General features: G+C 59.4%; 1 protein-coding gene across 3 annotated transcripts; it reads right to left on the reverse strand.

Annotated features, from left to right (window-relative positions):
- Positions 1-1,441: 1,441 nt before the first annotated feature.
- Positions 1,442-23,060, reverse strand: CACNG7 (calcium voltage-gated channel auxiliary subunit gamma 7). Of its 3 annotated transcripts, none has more exons than XM_051828026.3 (6): positions 22,253-23,060; positions 19,738-19,977; positions 19,029-19,115; positions 18,328-18,468; positions 2,726-2,871; positions 1,442-2,568 (listed from the first exon to the last, which is right to left on the reverse strand). In XM_051828026.3, exons 2-6 carry the CDS (start codon positions 19,931-19,933, stop codon positions 2,311-2,313), a joined length of 828 nt encoding a protein of 275 aa, XP_051683986.1. In that variant the 5' UTR covers positions 19,934-19,977; positions 22,253-23,060; the 3' UTR covers positions 1,442-2,310.
- Between the last annotated feature and the right edge of the window lie 666 nt (positions 23,061-23,726).

Below are 23,726 nucleotides of genomic sequence, written 5' to 3' on the forward strand. Positions count from 1 at the left end.
ACAGCACACCAAGAACAAGCCTGTGAAACCACTGGGCTCTCTGGCGACCCTCAGTGCCGCTTAGTGGGTGAGACAGCCTGTCCCAGAACGGCTCCGGAGCCTCCTTCCCCCACCTGTGGGAACTGGGCCATGACTGCCGCAGGCAGGGCTGCTGGAGTGTCCGATGAGATCACAAATAGCGCATCTGGCTCATGGTAGGGGTGTGACAAATGGCAGGACAGACAGAGCCAAGAGTTAGAGGAGCCCAGGGCCAGCGCTGTGGCGCAGCAGGTAAAGCTGGTGCCTGTGATGCGGCATCTCGTGTGGGCACCGGATTGAGTCCTGGCTGCTCCACTTCCAGTTCAGCTCCCTGTTGATGCTTCTGGGAAAACAGCAGAAGATGGCCCAAGTGCTTGGGCCCTGCACCCATGTGGGAGACCTGGATGAAGCTCCTGGCTTCAGCCTGGGCCAGCCCTGGCCATTGTGGCCATTTGGGGAGTGAACCAGCAGATGGGAGACCTTTCTCTCTGCCTCTGCCTCTCTGCAACTATGCCTTTCAAATAAATAAATAAATCTTTTAAAAAAGAAAGGATTAGGCAAGCCCTGGTGAAGCGCCAGCTTGGGAAGCTGGTGAGCTCAGTGTCACGGTTCTGCCCATCTCTGCTGTGGGATCCTGGGCGCATCAGTTCCACCTCTGGTCTTCTTCAGAGTTCTCTGGTCTTATGGAAAATGTGTACTACGAAAGCCCAACGCGTGGGCCCCAGAACTCCTAAGATTTATTTGAAAGGCAGAGTGACAGGGGAGGGAGGCGGGAAAGGGAGAAGTCTTCCACCCACTGCTTCACTCCCCAAACACTCACACCAGCCAGGGCGGGTCCAGGAAGAAGCCAGGAACTCCCTCTCCATCTCCCACATGGGAGGCAGGGACTCCGAGTACTTGGAGGCACCCACTGCCTCCCAGGCACAGTAGCAGGGAGCTGCATGGGAAGCAGAGGAGTTGGGATTCGAACATGGGCTGCGGGCATCCCCAGCGCGGCTTCACCCACCGGGCAAAATAGCCTGGGCTTTTGCTTGCATTGTTCCAGGTCGGTGCAGGCAACGGACAGGATTGGGAAGAGCCACACAGACCCGGGACTACAAATCGAGGTCGCTCCGCGGCGCCCCCCAACCCTGGGGGCCAGAGACTCCCGTCTGAGCTCCTCCCCCCATCCAATCCGCTTCCTCCGGGCAGGCGCACACGTGTTTGAAATAAAGTTTATTGAAGTTTCTGTCCGTATTTACATATGATACACGGTAAATAACAGAGCCAGGCCCCCCGCCCCACCCCTCCCCCTCCCCGGCGCCACCCCCCAGCCTCGTTAAAAATCGCTGCGTAGACGGGTTAACTGCGCGCTCCCCTCCCCCCTCCCACCTAAGACGCAAACTAAAAGCCCCCGTCCCGCCCCTGCCCCCCACCCCCCACCCCGGGGGCCGTCCCGGTTCCGTGTACAGCACTGTGCTCCCTCGCCCCTCCTCCCCTAACGAGGGGGCGGGCGGGTGTCTGGGGACCTCCCCCACCCCCGCATCTGTCCAAAGGGGCATACGGGCCCTTGAGAGAGGCCAGAGGTGGGGGTCTGGGACGGGAAGGAGGAGACTGCCAGAAAATGGAAGACAGAGGTTGGGGGGGCGTCGACCCCCGCTACTGCCCCTCCCTCCCCCGACGGGGCCTCGAGGGGGGAGAGGCGGGCACAGGTGTGGGCAGGGCCGGGGGATTCCCTCCACCTGGGGTCCCGGTCCGGGGCGTTCGGTGTGCGAGGCAGGATGCACCTGGGGCTTGGGAGGGGAGGGGGACGAGGAGGAAGCCGGAGCCGTCAGACGGAGCCCCCACGAGGCGGCAAAGAGCCCTCCGGCGCGAAAGGATGTCCCCCGCCCCCACGGAGCAGAGACGGGGGCGGCAAGTGCGGGTCGACCACCCCCACGCCTCCCTGGGCTGTGGCCCCGCACTGCTCCGGAGGGCCCGACGGGCCAGCGAGGAGAGAGGCCCAGGCAGAGAGAAGAGGGGCCGGAGCCCACTTACCGGCCCTGCGGCCAGGCTGGCGGGGCGCACGGGGACGAGGGAGGAGCGGATTGCCTGGGGAGGCGGGGCCCCAGGGGAAAGGGGGCGGGCAGTGAAGGAGTGGAGTCATTTGGAAGTGAAAGGGCCCAATGGAAAGAGGTGATCGGCGAGGGGCGGGGTCATTGGGATAAGGGAGGGGGGACGGGGTGGGGCCTACAGACGGCACCGCCTCCTCCCCGTGCACGCGGAGGGCGTGGAGGCAGCGAGGAGGGGACGGGGGCGGCGGGGCGCGCGGGCTCAGCAGGGCGAGGTGGAGATGTGCAGATGGTCCGGGTACTTGATGGCCGGAGGGTAGTTCTGCGTCATCTGGATGGACACGTCGCTGGAGATGTCCGAGGGGCTGCGGCCGCGGCGCCACGCCTCGGGCTGCAGAAACTGACCCGAGTAGTCGGAGCAGTCGCTGAGGCGCGGGCGGTAGAAGGCCGGGTGCGGACGGTACATCTCCTCCTCCGCGTAGCGCTTGGTGAACAGGTACACGGACATCACGCCGGCCCCCTGCGGCGAGGCCTGGTCAGCGCGGGGGCGCCCGTCCGGGTCCCGCCGCCCTGTCCTCCCTCGGGAGACCTTCGGCCGCGCCCCCTCACAACCCCGGGCCTCCCCTTCCTTCTGCGCCCGTCCCCGTTCGAAACCCGGTACTGGGCACCCACAGCACCTCCTTGAGCAGGAAGGAGGACGCGGCGAAGGCGAAGGACCAGCCGTAGCGATAGTGAAAGTACTGCTCCGAGCTGCTGGGCCTGTTCATGACTTCGTCGTTGATGCTGGAGATGTAGAGAACCAAGCCCACCACCAAGGAGAGGCCTGGAGGGGGAGCAGAGGGGGCGCCCTCGGCATCAGAAGCGGGGGCCCAGCCCACCCCCGCCCCAGCCGGCGCCTTCCCCTCCTCCGGGCTTCACCCCTTCTGCGCAGGGTCTTGGTTGGGTGCAGGGAGCTCACCAGACCCGCCTGGGGCAGAGGGGAGGCCCAGGGAGTGCCCCACAGAGGGACCCGCGCTGCAAAGGTTTCGAGGGCCGGCGTTGGGCTGGTCCCTGCGCAGCCCACGGTGGGAGGCAGCCACGAGAAAGGAGGCCGGAGAAGGGGGCGGGGCATGGCCCAGGCCATCATGAGCCTGGGATGAGCAGGGCACAGGGCACTAGGCAGTCATGGGAGGCTTGGGGCAGAGGGCGCCCAGGGCCAGGCCTGGGTGCTGGCAGGTCCACTGGGGGCTGGGTGGAGGGGCGCCACTGGGGTTGTGCGTGATAACAGCCAGGACTCGCATGGGTCGGGTCTGTGTTGTGTGCATCAGCCCGTTGGAGCCTCACGGCCACCCATTCCCAGCCAGGACTGGAAACTGTGCAGGGGGCGGAGACTGTAAGAGGGAGGGCTCACCTCCTCCAGGTGAGCCTCCCCTAGGGAGGGACTTCTGGAGCTATGAAGCTCCTGCCTTAAAACAGCCCAAGCAGGGGCCGCCGGCGCTGGCACAGCGGTTTAACGCAGGCAGTCCATGTGCGGGCGCCGGTGCCAGTCCTGACTGCTCCGCTTCTGATCCAGCTCCCTGCTGGTGCACCTGGGAAGGCAGCAGCCCAAGTGCTTGGGTCTCTGCCACCCATGTGGGACACCAGGATGGAGCTCCAGGCTCCTGGCTTCTGCCTAGACCAGCCCTGGCTATAGTTGGGAACCAACAGATAGATTTCTTTCTTTCTTCTCTCCCTCTCCTTTCTAAATAAAATAAATCTTTAAAAAAAATTAAGCCAACCATTCCTGATCAGCATGTTCCCGCCAGAGTCCTACAGTGAACGTGCGTGCGCCCACAGCAAACCCGGAATCCTCCCGTCCCACAGCAGAGGTCCGCAGGCCTTGGCCAGGGCAGGGTCCAGCCTGCTGCCCAGCCGAGGGCGGCCTTCAAATAGCTACACGAAGGGAAACAAGCAAAGTTACAAAGAGCGGAGCTGTGCAGCACGTGGGAAGTACAGGGATTTCATTCCGGGATTCCTCCATGAGTTGAAGGGAGGACTCCGGCGTGAGCCAGCAGTGCCACGCCCTGGCAAACACTCGGGAGAACGGACACAGAGCGGTGCCCCAGTGTTTGCGGCAGCATCCGCCCAGATGCCCATCAGCTGATGAAAGGATAAGCAACCCACGGTCCATGCCCACATAGCTGACCAAAAGAAGGACGGCATTTGGACAAGTATCTATTAGCTGATGTTAAAAAAAAAAATACTGACCTTTGAGATGACAGTGTCTACGGGGCTGGTCCATGTCCCGTTTCTGCTTGTCCTTGTGCTTAGCCCACCAACTTCCTCCCTCTTCTTTCCACCCATCAAGGTCGCTTCTGCCTCAGGGCCTGTGCTTGCTGTCTGTTCTCTCAACCTGGAATGCTGCCCCCACTCCTAGCTTTCCCAGGGCACCTCTGTTGCTGTAGCTAGGTCTCCCCACGCTTGCCACCTCTTTGAAGAGGCCTCTATGCTCTGTTTTAAAATGTGCTCCCTCACTGGAAAGAAGAGACGTGCTGACGAGAGGAGTGACCAGATCTCATTTCTCAGCCGTCAGCTGGAAGGTGGAAGGCTTGCAGCACGTGCTCTCCTGTCCCAAGTTCCCCCGGCAACCCCACTCCCAGGGATCTGTCCTGAAGGCATCCCTCCATCGACACAAAGTTGCAGATGCACTGGTAACAGATTGCAGCACCATTTGGAGTTTGGAAGACACTGGCAGCAACTGAAATGCCGTTACAGAGGGGACTGGTGGGACAAGCGGCGACATGTGCACCAGAGAGCGCCCCCCTACCAGTGTGGAACAGGGAGGAGGAAGGGCTGGGAACTGACCGGAAGATCACAGATGGGGCCAGGCTGTGTCGCAAAGAAAAGGAAAGAAGGAAGTGCAGAAGCGTCCCCGAAGGCCAGGGAGGGAGCTGAGCACACGTGTGTGCACCTGCTTGTTTGTGCAGAGAGAGGCGGGAGGAAAATAAACAAGGGGGAGGGGGGAGAAGAAGAGGAAGGGCCTGGGAGGGAGCAGCCCAGCCCGTTTCTGCGTGGTTCTGCCCTCTGCAACGATGCCAATATCGTACAGATTGAAAGGACCGCCGCGAGGATCGGAGGGGCACTCACATCACATCACATGAATGAAACGAAGCTGAGGAGAACAGGCAGGCGCGCACTTGATCCCAACCCGAAGGCTGAGAACGAATAATAAAACACAGTGGGGTGGGGCGGCGCCGGCACCCGGACTACAGATCTCAGGCTGAGACCAAACAGCTTGACACTTGCTCGGGAAGGGTGTGCCTGGGCGCGGTCCGGGGGATACAACAGGCTTGAGCAAGTGTGTGTGTGTGTGTGTGTGTGTGTGTGTGTCTGTCTGTGTGCACCTTGTGCAGCCGTCCGCAAGAAGGAATACACAAACAAGGAAAGCGCTGTGGTGTGCGGGCTTCCTGATCAAGTCCTGTTACTGGAAGAGTAGGGTCTTCCGAGCGCTGCGTCCTGAAGGACTCGGAGCAGGGACTCCTGGCCACACAGCTCTTGGTCTCTGACAACCTGTGCCAAAAGCGGCGAGAGCCTGCCCCGAGGCCTGGGGCAGGGGCCACTCCCAGGTAAGCAAGTGCCCGAAAAGCGACAGAGGTGACTCAGGAAAAGGCCCGGGAGCCAGGTTCCTGACTGTCACAGAGGGCAGCGTCAGCATCCGAATGACTTGCACAACACAGTACGTTTAAATATGTGTCTGTTGATGAGTCCACACTGGTATGTTTAAAGTAAATAAAGAACTAGGAGGGGCCAGCTGCGCAGCACGGGTTAAGCCTCCTCCTGCAGTGCCCGCATCCCACATGGACACTGGTTTGCGTGCGGGCTGCTCCACTACCAATCCAGCTCCCTGCTAATGGCCTGGGAAAGCAGTGGAGGACAGTCTGGGTCCTTGGGCTCCTGCCACCCATGTGGGAGACCCAGAGGAAGCTCCCAACTCCTGGCTTTGGCCGATCCAGCCCTGGCTGCTGTGGCCATTTGGGGAGTAAACCAGTAGATGAAGGATCTGTGTGTGTGTGTGTGTGTGTGTCTCCTTCTCTCGCTAACTCTGACTTTCTGGTGAATAAAATAAAGTTTAAACACGGGAGAAAGGGGGCCGTTTTTCCTTAGCGGGCCGACTCGTGGCGTGCAGGTGGAGAGCTGGAGCTTGGGCAGCGCTCGGAGCAGCGGCAGGTTCTGGCAGCGACCACCAGGGCATGTGAGATCGCCGACGACAGAGCGCCTATGAATCACAAAGAGCTTCCTGTGCTGTTAGGGGGCCTGCCAGGTGCCACCTGTGCCAAACCATGGGAGCTGACCTCACCAATAACAGGCAGCAGGCGGCCAGGCGGCCCCTGCCTCACCACGTAACCCAGGCCACTGGGGCGGACAAACGGCCAGCTGCACCCCGGATTCCAGAGGCCCAGGGACCCCGGAAAGCCTGAGAGGAGGGCTCTGTGCCCAGGAGAGACTGAGTGGGTCGGGGAGCCCTCCTGGGGGAACGGGCTGCACGCACCCCGGGGGTCCCCAGAGCCCCCTCCCAGGCCTCCGCCAACTTCTCAGCTTCCTAAAGAGACGTGGGAGATGGAGGAAAGAGCGAAGGCAGGCTCGCCAGGAAAGAGATGCCAGCGAGCGCCCTCCTGCAGGGGACACAAAGCAGAGTTCCGGGATCCCTATGCAGGCCTCCTCCAGCCTTCCTCTTGCTCCACTCCCAGAACGGCCCCCAGATCAAAGGCAAACAAGCTGGCCTCCCCACGGGCGACACTGCACAGAGAGCCGAGCCGCTGAACTGCAGGAGAAGTGAGAAAAGGAAGCCGCCACAGTCGGAGCCCAGGGACAGCCTGACACGGAGCGGGGAGCGGAACGCGGAGTCGAGGCTGGGCTGAGCACAGCAAAAAGAGGAGGCGGTGGAGGCAGCGGAGGAGGAGGAGGAATACGTTGGCTCAGCAGCATATTCCTCGTTGGGTTTTTTTCTAGTCTAACTGTGAAGCAGTGAGCTCCCTGTATACAACTCCTTTTAAAGAAAGAAGTTAATGAGCAAAGAAAGAAAGAAAGGAGGAAGGGAGGGAGAGGGAGAGAGGAAGGGAAGAAAGGAGGGAAGGGGGAGGGAGGGATGGAGGAAAGGAAGAAGAGAGGGAGGGGACTGGACAAGCCAGCATCAGCATGACACCTCAAAGCCAGAGCCCCAGTTATGAGTCGGGAAAAACGTGGCCACAGAAGACAAGGTTGGCACCACTGGCAACCTACGGGCATTGCGTCAACTGTCGATTCCAAGAGAACGCCCTGTTCCTAGAGACGCTTGCCAAACTATTCAAGTGGTCCCACCAACACCTAAGTTATCTATGTGAGTGTATACGTAGGCATGCAGAACTAATGTATACGTATGTAGATATCACATATCCAAGGATATAGACACAAATGTATACATATGTAGATATCATGTATCCAAGGATTTTCCAAAACTGCAGGAAAGTGGAATGGAGGGGCCGGCACTGTGGCACAGCGGGTTAAAGCTCTGGCCTGAAGCGCTGGCATCCCCTGTGGGTGCTGGTTCTAATCCCAGCTGCTCCTCTTCTGATCCAGCTCTCTGCTATGGACTGGGAAAGCAGTAGAAGATGGCCAAGTCCCTGGGCCCCTGCACCTACTTGGGAGATCTGAAAGAAGCTCCTGGCTTCAGATTGGCACAGCTCCAGCTGTTGTGGCCAATTGGGGAGTCAAACAGCGGATAGAAGACCTCTCTCTCTGTCTCTACCTCTCTCTGTAACTCTGTCTTTCAAATAAATAAAATCAATCTTTAAAAAAAAAAAAAAAAAAAGAGGGGCCGGCTCCGTGGCTCACTTGGTTCATCCTCTGCCTGCAGTGCCGGCATCCCACATGGGCACCAGGTTCTAGTCCCACTTGCTCCTCTTCCAGCCCAGCTCTTTGCTGTGACCCAGGAAGGCAGTGGAGGATGCCCAAGTTCTTGGGCCCTGCACCCACGTGGGAGACCAGGAGGAGGCACCTGGCTCCTGGCTTCGGATTGGCGCAGCACCAGCCTTGGCAGCCATTTGGGGAGTGAACCAACGGAAGGAAGACCTTTTCCTCTGTCTCTCTCTCTCACTGTCTATAACTCTACCTGTCAAAAAAGAAAGAAAGAAAGAAAGAAAGAAAGAAAGAAAGAAAGAAAGAAAGAAAGAAAGAAAGAAAGAAAAGAAAGAAAGATTTGAAAGATAAGTTTATTTTGGTGCAAACATTTTTTGAAATCCAGGTATAGTTTTTTAAAGATGTATTTATTTATTTGAAAGGCATAGTGCTAGAAAGAGTGAGAGATACAGAGAGAGGTGAGAAAGAAAGGTCTTCTATCTGTCGCCTCATTCCCCAAACGCCTACAACAGCCAGGGTTGGGCCAGGAGCTCCATCAGGGTCTCCCACGTGGTGCAGGGGCCCAAGCACTCGGGCCATCCTCTGCTGCCTTCCCCGACGCATTAGCAGGGAGCTGGACTGGAAATGGGGTCCAAACCAGCTTACACTGCTGCCTCACACCTTCCTCAAGCACAGTTTTGTCATGAAACACATTATTCACAAACTTTTAAAACACCTCCTTGTCCGCACACATCTAAAAAAAAATTTGCACCAAAATCAACTTATCGTTTGATTTCATTTTCCATGAGCTTTCTGACGTCAACTCCAACATGCACCTGCACCTTGTATTCTGTGCGTGTACCTGGTACACGCAAACACGAGAGGATGAGAATGCCCAACGCAGCAAAATGCGAGAAATCCGATCCAGGCTCAGGACCCAGGAGCATTCGCTGCACGCTTTCTGCGACTGCCCTGGAAGCTTACATTTTTTTCCAAGTAAAAACTTGACAATCAAGCAGGTATTCCAACACAGGATTTTTTCCAAACTGCCAGACTCTGAAAGTCACTGACTCCTTGCAAAGAGCAGAACCCTGGAGAGATCTCACCAGCAGGCCCCCGTGGACAGCCTGACCTAAGCCACTGCCGGAAGGTACCGGAGGACCAAGGCCACGCAGCACCTCTGCCTCTCTCCCAACCACGTGGGATCTGCGTGCACACCTCACTCCCGTGTCGCGGAACACACACGCAGAGAGCAGCAGGTCGAATGACGCCGTGAGGAAGCCGCCAGACGCTCCCAGCGTGGAGGCATTCTGCCGGAGCCTGTGACCCGGTTTGACTGAGTCTCCTGACATAAGCAGCACGGCCTGTGAACTGCTCGTGCTGACAGAGGAGAAGGAGCCGGCTCCACCTGCAAGGCCCCAGCCCGCACAGTCCTACGGCTGAGGCACCTGGGAAGGCAGCAGAGGACGGCCCAAGTGTGTGGGCCCCTGCACCCACAGGGGAGACAGCAGGGAGTTCCTGGCTCCTGGCTTCAGCCTGGCCTAGCCCTGGCTGTTGTAAGCATTGGGAATGAACCAGTGGATAAAAGATTTCTCTGTGTCTCTTTCTGTAACTCTGCCTTTCTTATTTTTTTTATTTTATTTTTTTTATTTTTTGACAGGCAGAGTGGACAGTGAGAGAGAGAGAGAGACAGAGAGGAAGGTCTTCCTTTGCCGTTGGTTCACCCTCCAATGGCCGCCGCGGCCAGTGCGCTGCGGCCGGCGCACCGCGCTGATCCGAAGGCAGGAGCCAGGTGCTTCTCCTGGTCTCCCATGGGGTGCAGGGCCCAAGGACTTGGGCCATCCTCCACTGCACTCCCTGGCCACAGCAGAGGGCTGGCCTGGAAGAGGGGCAACCGGGACAGAATCTGGCGCCCCGAGCGGGACTAGAACCTGGTGTGCCGGCGCCGCTAGGCGGAGGATTAGCCTAATGAGCTACGGCGCTGGCCTGTAACTCTGCCTTTCAAACAAGCAGAATAAATCTTTAAAAAAAAAAAAAAAAAGAAAGAAAAAGAAAAAGACCAGACCAGAATCCATCCAAGCTTCTTTGATATCTTAGTTTACAGGGAAACACAGGATGGATGAACTTAAATTAAACCACAGCCCACGATGGCAAAACCCCAGAATGTAGGAATTTTAGCCGATTCTCCAAAAGTAAATGGCAAGAAAAAAATAGAAGGACAGGGACTATTTTAGACTAAAAGATGCTTCAGAGATCCATCAGTGAAACACACATGTGGAATTTGGGTCCTGACGTGCAACAAACAGACTGTAAAAAGGCATTTATGAGGCGAATGGGGAGGCCTGAACACTAACCAGAGATTAGACGATATTAAGCAATTATTGCTATTCGTCTGGGCCTGCGAGTGGCGTTGTGGTTGTAGTAAATAGAGGAGTACTGGAGACTCGGAGAGGCCCTGAAATATCTGTGCATGAGATGGGCTGATGCCGAGACTGGCTTTAAAATAAGGCAGAGAAGTGCAAGAAAGGGGGACACAGCAGAAGGGCTAAGAAAAGATTCGCCATATGTCGGTGATTGTTGGAGCTGAGTGAAGGATGCCGGCGATCTCCGTACTCCGTTCTGTCCGTGTTTTTATAGGGAAATATATTTTAAAAGTCGGTGTTGTAAAAAATAAAATTCCTGGGGGAACTAATCTGGATGGAAAGAGACTTAGTAACTCAGGGCCACGTGTGCGCCTCGACTGAGTCCTGGCGCTGCACAGAGAGCTAGAGCAGCATTCGGGAAACACCTGGCACCGTCTGGAAGAGGATTACATTCAGCGATGGCAGTGTTGTAAGATTTCTAGGTGCCGTAGGCACACAGGAGAGTGTCCCTGAAGTGAAACGAAGCATACTAACATCGTTCAAAGAGACGACGTATTGTGATGCCTACAATGTAACTACCAACGGGAAAGCAGAAAGCCTGTGAGTGTGGTGTGTGGAAACAGAGAAGGGGGAGGGAGACACGGCAGAGAGAGGGCACAGCAGGGCATGTGGGCACTGGGGCGATCTGCATGGGTGGAACAGAACGATGGCTCCCTCTCACGGCCCTCTCCTCACATTACTTTCTTGGTCACACCCAACAGCACCTGAACATTAAGTTCACAGGGCACCTGGCCAGGGGTGAAGATGCTGCTTAGGATGGCTGCATCCCACGCTGGAGTGCCTGGGTACAGGGACCAGCTGTCCCAGCTTTGTTTCCCATCACCTTCCAGCCACTGCACAGCCCAGAGGCTGCAGGCGATGGCCCAAGCACCTAGACCCCTGCCACTGCACAGCCCAGAGGCTGCAGGCGATGGCCCAAGCACACAGACCCCTGCCACTGCACAGCCCAGAGGCTGCAGGCGATGGCCCAAGCACACAGACCCCTGCCACTGCACAGCCCAGAGGCTGCAGGCGATGGCCCAAGCACACAGACCCCTGCCACTGCACAGCCCAGAGGCTGTAGGCGATGGCCCAAGCACCTAGACCCCTGCCACTGCACAGCCCAGAGGCTGCAGGCGATGGCCCAAGCACACAGACCCCTGCCACTGCACAGCCCAGAGGCTGTAGGCGATGGCCCAAGCACCTAGACCCCTGCCACTGCACAGCCCAGAGGCTGCAGGTGATGGCCCAAGCACCTAGACCCCTGCCACTGCACAGCCCAGAGGCTGTAGGCGATGGCCCAAGCACACAGACCCCTGCCACTGCACAGCCCAGAGGCTGCAGGCGATGGCCCAAGCACACAGACCCCTCCACCTGTGTGGGAGACCTGGGTGGAGTCCCCAGCTCCTGGCTTCAGCCTGGCTCAGCCCTGGCTGTTGCAGGTGCTTGGGGAGTGAACCAGTGAGTGGAAGATCTTTCTCTCTCTCCGCCTTTAAATAAATGAAAAATTAATGGAAATTTCTTTGAAAGGTCATGGAAGGGGCTGGCATCACGGCACAGGAGGCTAAGCCACTGCTTGCAACATCAGCATCCCACGTCAGAGCCCTGGCCGGAGTCCCAGAGAGCCTGTTTCCAATCCAGCTCCCCGCTGATACACCTGGGAAGGCAGCAGAGATGGCCCAAAGGCACGGGCTCCTGATCCCACCGGGAGACCAGGATGGAGTTCCCGGCTCCTGGTTTCAGCCTGGCTCAGCCCTGGCTGCTGTGGCCATCCGGGGAATGAACCAGTGGATGGAAGAGCTCTCTGTGTCTCTCACTCACTCACTCCCCCTGATTACTTCGTCTTTCAAATAAATAAATATTTTTAAAAGTTCATGGAAAGTGCATATTATGGAAAATACCATGCATGGATTTCAAAAATTGTATAACAACATACATTTATCTTTTGATGTCACTTTCTATGAACTTTTTCAAAGTTTCCTCATGTATCAAAACATCATGTTGGCCGGCGCCGCGGCTCACTAGGCTAATCCTCTGCCTTGTATCGCCGGCACACCGCGTTCTAGTCCCGGTTGGGGCGCCAGATTCTGTCCCGGTTGCCCCTCTTCCAGGCCAGCTCTCTGCTGTGGCCTGGGAGTTCAGTGGAGGATGGCCCAAGTGCTTGGGCCCTGCACCCCATGGGAGACCAGGAGAAGTACCTGGCTCCTGCCATCGGATCAGCGCGGTGCGCCGGCCACGGCAGTCATTGGAGGGTGAACCAACGACAAAGGAAGACCTTTCTCTCTGTCTCTCTCTCACTGTCCACTCTGCCTGTCAAAAAATTAAAAAAAAAAAACACATCATGTTAGACTCCAATAACTAATTGTGGCCTTCACAGAAGAGAGAAGGGAAAGGAAAAAGGTCCAGGCAGGGGCTCCGGTGCTGCTCCTCCCCCCTCACCCCATCAAGCTGCTCTAGGGCAGGCAGACCCCAGCGTGCAGCACAGCAGCCAGCACATGAGAAATCCCAGTTGGATGGGGAATAGACTCGCCTCACTGCAGAGAATTCTAGAATAGCTTGTGAGCCACTCTTTAATCCTCCAGAAATCCCACTTCCCCTCTATCACTTCTAAAAACTAACGTCTCCTTGCTCTGAACATCATGGGCTTTCCAGTTCTAACAATCCACAATTTTGACAGAGTGCCCTTAAAATCTTACAGGGTGGAAAGCCATCCCAGGAAGGTCTTGAAAGATGGAGGAAGCCAGAAACCACACTCACTCGGGTCCTATGTCAAATGCAGAGGAGGGGGCACAGCTGGTCAAGCTGCAGCTTGCAACGCCTCCCCCCCACACAAAAGTGCCCGGCTTGAGCATGACCACTCCGGCTTCCTGCTAATGCATCTGACAGGCAGCAGGGGACAGCTCAAGAACTTGGGTTCCACCACCCGCCTGGTAGACCCGGATGGAGTTGCTGGACACTTGCTTGGGGCAAGCATTTGGGAAGCTCTTTTTCTCCCTCTCAAATAAACAAGCTTAAAAAAGAAACCACTTGTCTTGATTCCTCGCTCTCACCTCCATGTCTGTTTTACTTCCCGAATCCCTCATAACTCAAAACTCCTGGCACTCGTGTTTCAGATATTGGCTTTTCTGGCCCCCAGGGCAGACGCTACCCCCTCACGGCCCCTGCAGCCCACAGCACAGAGCCCTGTCTTCCTACAGCTGGGTTTCCAGGCTCTAGAGGTCTGTGCCCTGCTGACTGCTCCTGCCTCCCTCCCCAGAAGCAGCCAAGACAGGGCTTGCTGAGAAGGGAACACACTTCCAGGGAGGAAGAGATTTATTTTCTTTTTTCTTTTTTAGTAAGTCATTCTCCTTCCTGGCACCTGATCCTTCCCCCTGCTCCCTGTCCTGCAATCCAATTCTACTCCCTCTGCACCCCACCAACCACACTGCTTTGTAATTCTTGGGGCACCGCAGGCCAGCTGAACAAGATGCACACAGCTTCAGAACAATGGGGTTTCAGCACCATGGAGAGCTGCCCTGGGGTCTGCCTTGGCCTCTGAGGCTTCCTGTGTCCTCAGCACTCACTGTGAACTCTGCCGCCCCACCAGGCACTCTCCTTTCTTCTCTTTAAAAACTACCCCCTTGCCCTGTCAACATCAACTGAGACGTCACCCCCTCCTGGAGGTCCTCCCATCCTCACCACACCACCCTACCAACTGTGTCACATTAATGCTTCGTCCCTTTCCACAGGACACCAGAGCTGTCACTCATCCTCTACAGACAGTTCAGTGCTGGGGTAGGGGGAGAACAGCTAAGCCACTGCTTGGGTGCCTTCACCCTATTCAAGTCCTGGCTCCACTTGTGTCAGCTTCCTGCCACGGTGCACCCTGACGCAGGTGGCCAAGAGCTGGGGCCCCTGCCACCCATATGGGAGACCCAGATTGAGTTCTGGGCTCCTGACTTCTGCCTGGCCCAGCCATGGCTGCTGCTGGCATTTGGGGGTAGATAGAAGTTCTGTCTCTCTCTGTTCATATGTGTGTCTGCCTTTGAATAAAAGAAGTAAATAACATTTTTTTAAAAAGCATTTTTCAGTGTGCTCCTCATACCAACAACTCCTCCAGAGCCTGAGGGCAGAAGGGAGAATGTGTCTGAAAGACTGCTTGTCCTCTGGGCACTTATACTCTTGGAGAAGTAGACAGAAAACAAAATGGGCTGGCGTTGTGCCCGGCATCCCACGTCAGGGTGCAGGTCTTGTCTTGGCTGTGCTGCTTCTTACCCAGCTCCCTGATGATGCGCCTGGGAATGCAGCAGATGACGACCCAAGTACTGGGGTCCCCGCACCCACATGGGAGACCCGGATGGAGTTTCTGGGTCCTGGCTTCAGCCTGGCCCAGCCCATGTGAGGAGTGAACCTGTGGATGAAAGATCTCTCTCTCTCTCTCTCTCTCTCTCTCTGTGTGTGTGTCTCATGCTCTTTCAAACAAAATAAAAATAAACCTTAAAAAGACAGATGACAATAGCAATAAGTGCTAGGAAAAAGCATAGAAGACCGGATGTGATGGACAACACAGCGGGGCTGGGCAACAGCAGGTGAACAAGGGAAGCCTGAGGCTTGGGAGAGCAGGGAGAGAAACGCGCAGGCAAGAGAGAAGGACAAGGCCTTGGGCGAGGCCGAGTGAGACCCAGAGAGACCAGTGCAGTGATGCGGGGTGTCCCTGGGTTGGGAGCGAGGTCACAGCCCGGCCGCAGAAGCCCTTGTGGGCAGCCTGGAGCCCTGCACAGGGGCTGGGGCAGGGACACCTGCTGAGGGGTCAGAGCAGGGGTGTGGCCAGCTCTGACCGGAGTGGCTGGCTGACTGCACCTGGGCTTTCACGGAGGGCCGAGGACAGGCTCTGGGATGGCGGGAGTTCTGCGACTGAACGAATAAGCAGGTGCACGCATCCTATTGGAGGATCAGGGGGGAAATGGGGCATGCACGGCGGGCCTCCTACTCCAAAAAAAGAAAATCAATGCCGCTCTAGCTTCTCCCCACTCCACCCAGCCATCATCTGCTTCCATGCATTCCGCCGCTGGCGTCCCTCCCAGCTGCCCGGTCACAATGTCCTCGCGTCTGCAGCCCCGGCTCAGACCCTATCCGCCACTGCCCGAACCTCAGCATAAGCTGCCCTTCCGTTTATCCATTTCCAGTCTCCTTCCCTCTAGTCCATCCCCCACACAGACCCCTGAGGGATGTGTAAAGACTTACGTATTTATTTGAAAGGCAGAATGAGAGAGAGAGAGAGAGAGAGAGATCTTCCACCTGTTGGTTCACTCCCCCAAATTCCCTTAACAGCCAGGGCTGGGCCAGGCTGAAGCCGGGAGCCAGGATCTCCATCCTGACCTCCCACGTGGGTGGCAGGGAGCAATGTGGGCCATCACTGCTGTGTCCCAGGTGCATTAGCAGGAGCTGGGTTGGAAGCAGGGAGGGAGTGGCTGGAACTTGAACCCAGCACTCCAATACAGGAAGCAGGCATTGGAACAGGCAGCCTAACCTGCTGGCCACGAAGCCTGCCCTTCAGGAGGGATGCTTTGAACACCCAGGTGTGCCTCTCCCTCTCTCAGCTTTCCCCAAACTGGATGCCCACCACCACCACCAGCGACCGGACCTCCAACAACAACTGCTCTCTCTCCCAGGGCCTTGCTTTCCCTACTGGGAAAATGAGGCAGTTGGAGCAGACCCTTCCACTCCAAGGTCTAAGGTTTCCCGACCTCCTAACTTAGGGGGCCAGCTTTGAGGCGCAGCAGGTTGCACAGCCACCTGTGCTCCTGTCCCGGCTGCTCCACCACTGATCCAGCTCTGTGCTAATGCACCTGGGAAAGCAGCAGAGGAGGCCTGAGTGCTTGGCCTTCTGCACCCACAGGGGAGACCCGGATGGAGCTCCAGGTTCCTGGCTTCCGCCTGGCCCAGCCCTGGCCGTTGCAGACATTTGGGGAGTGAACCTGTGGATAGAAGATCTCTCTCCCTTTCTTTGCCTTTTAAGTAAATAAAAGAAATTAAAAAAATGGCCCCACAAAGGAAGGCGTGGGCTCCCCATGGGCAGTGACGATGGTAGGATTCGAACCCAGGCCTCTCTAGGTTCACAGCCTGTGCCCCAGGAGCTTGAGAGCACACAGTGGGTGCCTGGGGGTGCACTGTTGCTATCAGGCGCTGGGGTTCACTCTCTGTCCCAGACGTCTCTGTCCTTCCATCATCCTTTCTGACCTTGGCACCCTTTGTCTGCCGTCCAGCCCTGACTGTGCCCCCGCCCTCAGCTCGCCCGTGGGCAGTCAGATCCTGACGCGGCTTTGAGCGCAAGCTGGGTTTGGAATGAGAACAGAAGGGGTCCCCCCAAAAAACGCACGGCAGATGCACATCATGAGAAAACTACGCTTGGCGTTTCACTCCCTTGCGGCACGATCAACTTGTCTTTGAATTCCACTTCTCCAGGCTTCCGGTACTTTCCATGCTGCCCTGGCCCTGCCACGGACCATGTACAGCGCTGCCACGCACCGTGATCAAAAGGACTTTCCTTACGATGTTTGGGGCAGGTTGAATAAAACCCCCACGCTGCCTACTCCCGCCCCACTTTCTCTCTCTAGGCCACTACTTTCTGACACTCCGGGAGCGTGTCTTATTTTAGCTCAGTGTCTGACTCCACACACTGCCATGGGAGTCTACACAGAGGCTGCACCCTGGTTTCCTTGGAAAAGGTCTCGGAGGGTTAGGGAGAAGGCGTGGGGAGGCTGAGCCTGGAGAAAGCCGGGCCAGGAGCAGGGGGGAGGCGGGAGGGTGGGGGCGCTGAAGAGCCTCCCTCAGCTATGTGCGCAGCCGACTGGAAGAGGGAGCCAGGCGAGGGCAGGCTTCAGGGCAGAACAGCGACGGCACACAGGGCGGGGTTTGCTTATAAAATAGCCCGAGCATCGCAGGGATCCGGTTCGAGCTTAATTAAGTTCTGGTGAATTAACTGGAATTGAAGAGTTGGATCAGCACGCGTCGGGACGCGCCAGGCCGGGTGGGTGGAGCTCAGCGCTGGGCTGACACCTGGAGAAACGTGACGCTCCAGGAAGAGGCCGCTGCGCCCGGCGCTGGACGCTCAGCCTTCCGGCCCCTGCACGAGCCTGGGCCTCAGTAGCGGCCGCCTCATCCAGGAAGTGCCGACCACAACTCTGCATGCTAAGGTTGGACCCCTGCCCCTGGAGTATGGGGGTCAGCTGTTAGGGGGACGTGAACTGATACCTGGGAGTTACTCTGAAATGCGTCCAAGAATCAACAAGGAAGCCACTGGGGATGGCTAGGAATGCAGATGGAAGATGACACTAAGTCTCCTGGCTGACTCCAAGTGGCAGCTCTGTGGGTCCCTCACACCATCCTCTGACTCTCCGTTTTAAAACAGGGGCCGGTGCTGCAGCATGGCGGGGCGGGCAACACCCACACCACCACTTCCCCGACGGTTTTAGCCCGCCTGCTCCACCTCCCATCCGGCTCTCTGCTGTGGCCTGGGAGAGCAGTGGAAGATGGTCCAGGTGCTTGGGCCCCTGAGCCTGCGTGGGAGACCTGGAAGAGCCTCCTGGGTCCTGGCTTTGGCCTGGCCCAGCCCTGGCCAGCCATTGCGGCCATCTGGGGAGGGACCCGGTGGATGGAAGACCTCTCTCTCTGTCTCGCCCTGTCTCTCTGTAACTCTGCCTTTAAAATACATAATAATAATAATAATAATAATAAAATAGCTTTTAAAAAATCTAAATTAAAATGCCGCAAAGAGCCAAATTGACAGCCCAAGTATCCAGGGTTCAACACACAGCCCCAGGAGACCCCGCCTCTCAGAGCAAATGACCCCGCCCCCTGCCTGTCAGCATCTGGATTGGCGAGGGCTATTAATAGCACTTACGTCACAGGCTGTCCTGAGTGACCCAACAAGAACGCGCGGTGCCCGATGGGTACCCGACAGGCATCCGGCTGCGCACGCAGAGGCCGCACACCCCTCCAAGGCCACGCAGCGCGGAGCCCCACGGCCCCTCCACCCAGCCCACTGGCCCTTCGGCCGGGCTCACCAGAGAGAATGAAGAAGATTCCGGAAACGAAGGCCAGGATGGTTCTCTGAGGGCGGATGTGGCCGATGTTGCTGATGACGAAGGCGGTGAACACGAGGAAGAGGCTGACCATGGGGAAGGGGGTGGCTGTGCGCACCGTCTCTGCGGGAGGGACAGCGACAGGCTGCGGTGAGGAGCGAGGGCTCCCCGGGCCTCCGCCCCGACCCCACCCCGTCTGCCTCCACCCACTTCTCCGGGCACGCCCACGGCAGGCCCCGCCCACCGCCAGCCCCGCCCCTTCCGGTTCTCTGCCGTCTTCCCAGCAGGCGCTCAAGGCCTAGCCCTGCCCCTCCTCCTGACTCCACCTATTTCTCCGGCCACGTCCAGAGCAGGCCCCGCCCCTTCCGTTCTCTCTGTCGCCTTGCCAGCCAGCCCTGAGGCCTAGTCCTGCTCCTTCTCCTGACTCCACCCACTTCTCCAGGCACACCCATGGCAAGCCCCACCCACTACCAGACCCCGCCCGCGGTGGCCCCGCCCCTTCCGGTTCTCTCTGCCGTCTTCCAGGCCGTTCCTCACGGCCTATTCCTGCCCCTTCTCCTGACCCCACCCATTTCTCTGGGCGTGCCCACAGCAGGCCCCGCCCCACTGTGACTGCGCCCCTTCCGGTTCTCTCGGACTAGTCCTGCCCCTTCTCCCGCCTAGGCCCCCCCGCTTCCCCTCACTCAGAATATTCTCCGTGTTTTCCGTCACCAAGTTGATCTCTGGTTCAAGGAAATATTCGGAAGCCACACAGCGACCCTTCTCTCGACCTGGGAGGGACAAACAGGCAGAGTGGATGCCAGGCCTCTGAGCCCCAGGATGGACAGTGGGGTTTAGGGGGGCCTAGTTTAGTCGGTTCCAGTCCCGGCTGCTCCACTTCCGATCCAGCTCCCTACTGATGCACTTGGGAAAGCAGCAGCGGACGGCCCAAGTGCTTGGGCCCTGTACCCACATGGGAGACCCAGACGAGGCTCCTGGCCCCGTTGGCCCTTGCGGCCATGTGGTAAATGAAGCAGCGGATAGAAGGTCTCCCTCCCTCCCTCCCTCTAACTTTGCCTTTCAAATAAATAAACACATCTTAAATAAAAAAGAGGGCAAGACCTAGGGGGAGGAGGCAGTGGCTCTTTCCTCCTGCCCAGCTGGAACTGTCCAGAGGACGGTGCTGAACCCAGACACAGAGTCTAAGGAGCTCTCCAAGGCTGGGGGTGGGGAAGATCAGCAACCTGGATTTGTCTGGGCACCGGGCTCCTAGACCAGAGAAGTGTGTTTCCAGCAGCAGTAACGGGGTCAGTTTCCAGATTTCTGGGTCTGAGGAGTGGGACTAGAGACAAGCGCCCTTTGGCCCCCCGGGCAGGACAGGGACAGGTGCTGGACGGTGGGTAAGGGCTGTACCTGCAAAGAAGCAGACTCGCCAGAGCCCGGCGTGCAGCGCCATCTTGACCTCAGTGGTCTGGTTCTGTGGCAGCACCGTCCCCTCCTCCATGTACAGCCAGTAGTCAGTGCTGACCGCGATGCCCACCAGGAGCAGGCCACAGGCACCAAACACGCTGCTCAGCAGGGTCAGGGCGCGGCTGCTGCAGTGGCTCATCCTCAGTGGCGGGGGGCGCCCTGCGGGGCCTGCAAGGCCAGAGGCTGTAGTGAAGAGCCCAGGGCACCGATCAGGGTCCCAGGCCCATGTGGCAATCCTGGGCATTGGACCCTGGCCAGAGGCACCAGCCCCAAAAGAAACTGTCTGCCGTCTGACCTCTGTGGTCTTAATGCATGACACCAGTCCTGGAATCGGAGCAGAGACACGTCATGAGTGGGCTTCCAGCTCTGACGCCGGGCCCCCAAACCCAGAACAAGGTTCCCAACTCGAACTGTCGGCTCAGCACCAGAGATGGAATCTTGACTCCAGCCATCTATCTGCCTGTGCCCCAGGTCCCAAATACCACGACTCTGACTGGGAAGTCCAATTCCATGTTCCCAGCCCCCAAACCTCCAACCTCATGCCGTGACCCGAGGGCTTAGCCTTGGCAATGCCACCCCCCCAGCCTGAGTCCTGAGCCTGGGCCAGTGACTCCGAAACTGTCACGCATATCAATGACTTCAGCACCCCAGCCCTGATCCTGCCCTGATCCCACTGTGCCGCAGCTGTGAGTTACCAGACTCCAACAAGGGCCGGAAAACAAATCTGGGCCAGGACCCAGATCCCAGGGGAATGGGGTGCAGAACAGTGGGACATGTCCACCCGGTCCTTCCTCCCTGCCCCGACACCTTTCCTTTAGCCCCTGTCTCTGAGCTGCGCCCAGCAGTCCCCAAAGTGGGTCACTGACCCAGGATCCCCAATTCCTGACCCCTAACCTTAGAAGCTGGAGCCCAAGCTTACCTAAGACTTTAAGGTACCTTTAAACTCTGGGGCTCTTACCTCGGCCCTGCCGATTTCTAATCCACAGAGACAAGAACCGGACTCGCGACTTTTGAACTCTGACCCTGGGCCTTGACCTCAATTTGGTGCCCCAGCCCGAGGTCAAGGCTCACAGCCCAGATCCAAGATTCCAAGATCCTGATTCCACCTGCCATGACCCGGAACATGGGGACCCACAGACAAGGAGCCGGGACCTTGACCTAAGGTCAAACCCAAGAGCTGGGAGCCTCCAAACCAGCAATCCATCCAGGGCACCCCAAAGAAACAAGCAGTCCATCCTCTAAAGTCTAAAAATCCCGATCAGGAATTCCAAGGCCCCCAACTCCGGAGAGCCACATGACCCACCAGTTCTCCCGCCGGATCTCCCATGACCTCCTTCAGTACCCCTCTGGGAACCTGGACCTCCCCCCAACGCTGGGGGCCTCTCAGATCACCACCAGCGATTGCAACTAGGGCGTGAGTGTGGAAATCCCGGCTCCACAGCCCTCATTCCCCTCCCCCAGCAGAAACTTTCGGCAAGCCGCACACCAGCCTGGGACGTGGGTAGCTCCCCCAGGGACCCGGACAGCTCTGAACCCCAGGCGTCCTTTCAACCGCCAAGTTGCAGGCCCCCTAACCGCTCCCCGGACAAAGCAACCCATCCAGACGTAGAGACCCACCTGCCCGAGCCAGACGCGCAGCCCTGGGAGCTCCGCCCCTCAGGAAAGACCCCCACCACTCATCGCAGCGCTCCCGGCATCTCCCAATCCCCCCACCCGACGCCCGTCCCCTGAAGGAGGCAGGCACAGTCCCGGCCGGTGCTGCCTCCCATCCCCCGCCAGCTGCCGGCTCGGAGCCCCGTCCTCTCCGCCAGAGTCGAGCCTGCTAAAGCCCGTCGTCCCGGCCGCCTTCTCCAGGTAGCTGACCTCGGCTCCCCGCCCGCCCTCGGACTCCGGATGGGACCCGGCCCGAGCTCGCCCTACATGTCCCATCTCCTGCCACTCCGCTCTGGCCCGTCCTCCTCTGGGACCCTCCCCGCGCCTGGCGCCTCCTTCTCGCCCTTCCTTATCGCGGTCTCTTCTGGATTCAGACACCAGGGTCCCCAAGCCGCCTTCTTAAAACCCCAAGTTCAAACTACATCTTGGGGGAGACGTGACTCCCCCCTGTCCTGCGGAGCCCCCTCCCCAGACTCCCACCCCGGCCTTCCCGCCCGGGCTCTCCACCTTCGCCCCGGGTCTCTCTCCTTCCTCCGGGACCCTGCCCTGCCCTCCCCAGTGCCGAGGGCCTGGGAGACTCGGACCCTGGAGTGCGGAGCCCGCGTGCCGGGACCCTGGGACCCGTCCTCCGGCATCACCAGGCCCCACTGTCCCTCCATCCCCCCACGGCCTCGCGCGTCTGGGCCTCTTGGCCACCAAGAGCCCACCCCTGGAGCCCCTCGGGCCCCTTCTTGTCCCAGGCCCCACTCACAGCCACCCCGAGGGGCGTCCCCCTTCCTCCCAGGACCCTCCCCTCCGCGCTCACCTCGCTCAGGGCTGGGCGGACGCTCCGGGCCACGGGCCCCGCAGCCGCATGACCGGCCCCGCGGCTTCCCCCGGCCGCCGCCGCCGCCGCCACCGGGGTCGCCTGTGCCCGCGCCCCCCGCCCCCGCCCCGGAGCCCGGCGTACCGGCCCCCTCCCGGCCTCCCACCCCCCACCCCCCGCGCCCGCGGCCTCACTCGGCGGACGCAGCCGGGAGCGGGGACCGGCGGTCGCTCATTGGCTGCTGCGGAGGAGGGGAGGGGCGGGGAGGGAGGGGGCTGCGGGGAGGGAGGGCGCCGGGCCCGGAGGGTGGGGGAGGCGGGGAGCCCGAGAGGGGCAGGGGCGCCGAGAGGCGAGCGGAGGGAGTCGCGCAGCCCGCGGACCCGGGGACGCGGCAGGCGGAGGCAGAGACGGGGACAGAGGTGGGGTTACGACCCCCCACCACCGCTCAGAGATTCGGGGCCCCGCAAGTGGAGAGGTCAGAGAGCCGGACGGACGCTCGGAGGCCTGGGGCTGCCGGACGCCGAGATGCGGAGACCCTGGGCCGGGGGGGAGGGGGCAGAGGCCGAGAGAGACAGAGACCCCGAGAAGGGGCGGCAGCAGGGCCAAGCCTGGGGTCCCCCGGGGGAGCGCTGGGGCTCTAGCCAGGCCCGGGGCGGAGCAGGCGGGAGGGGGCGCGTCCCGGGCCGGGCCGGGGTCCCCGGAGCAGCGGGCGGGCGCAGAGCAGAGCCGGGTCCTGCAGCCGCCGCGGAGCCGGGAGCCGGGCCAGCCCCCCACCCCGCCGTGATGTCAGCGGGGCCACTCTTAAAGGGGCAGCCGCCCGCCGAGGGTCGGGGCGGGGGCGGGGTCCTGGGGGCGAGGGACCGGGGGCGAAGGGGGACAGCGGCGGTGATGCGCGGGACGGAGCAGCTTCAGCACCCAACAGGACGGGGCTGGAGCACCCGGGAGCCTGAAGAGGGGAAGGGACGCTGGGGCCCGCGAGGGAGCCTGCGAAGCTCGGGGCTGCATCCCCGCCAAGCAGCACCGACACCCGCGCCCCGCTCCGCCTGCCTGCCCCGGCCCGGGACTACGTTTCCCATCAGCCCTGGTGGCCGGGGCCCGCTCTCGGGGGGCAGGGTCCACCGCGATGTCTCTTGGGAGATGTAGTCCGCCTGCTCTGCCCGCTCCACCGCGGACCGGGGCGCGTGAGACCTCCGGCTGCCTAGGTCGCCAGTGCTCGGGCCCTTTCGATTTCCCTCTCGTGGGGTCTCCGCCTCCCACCAGGTCTCCCAAGAGAAAGCCCCTCTCGTCTCCCCCGAGGGGACTTCGCCCCAGACTACCGGTTGAAGGCGCGCACGTCCTGCCCCCGTGCCACCCCTCGCGCTCCCAGCTCGCAAGGAAACACTCAGCACTTGAGCATCAGCACCCCACGTTTATTGTCCAGCAGCTGTGGCCGAGCGGGAGGCACCGGGCAGGGCAGGGCAGGGCAGGAGGTTCC

This window comes from Oryctolagus cuniculus, chromosome 18 (assembly GCF_051225735.1).
Source record: "Oryctolagus cuniculus isolate XC-2025 breed Fujian yellow rabbit chromosome 18, ASM5122573v1, whole genome shotgun sequence".
Lineage (NCBI taxonomy): Eukaryota > Metazoa > Chordata > Mammalia > Lagomorpha > Leporidae > Oryctolagus > Oryctolagus cuniculus.

What these genes read in the sequence shown, in the direction of transcription:
- CACNG7 (XM_051828026.3), bottom strand. Translation starts at nt 19,933, where the DNA reads ATGAGCCACTGCAGCAGCCGCGCCCTGACCCTGCTGAGCAGCGTGTTT. An exon ending in GCGAGTCTGCTTCTTTGCAG is followed by an intron (nt 19,116 to 19,737) that starts GTACAGCCCTTA and finishes TGTCCCTCCCAG; the next exon opens with GTCGAGAGAAGGGTCGCTGT. An exon ending in CCTCCTTCCTGCTCAAGGAG is followed by an intron (nt 2,569 to 2,725) that starts GTGCTGTGGGTG and finishes GCCTCGCCGCAG; the next exon opens with GGGGCCGGCGTGATGTCCGT.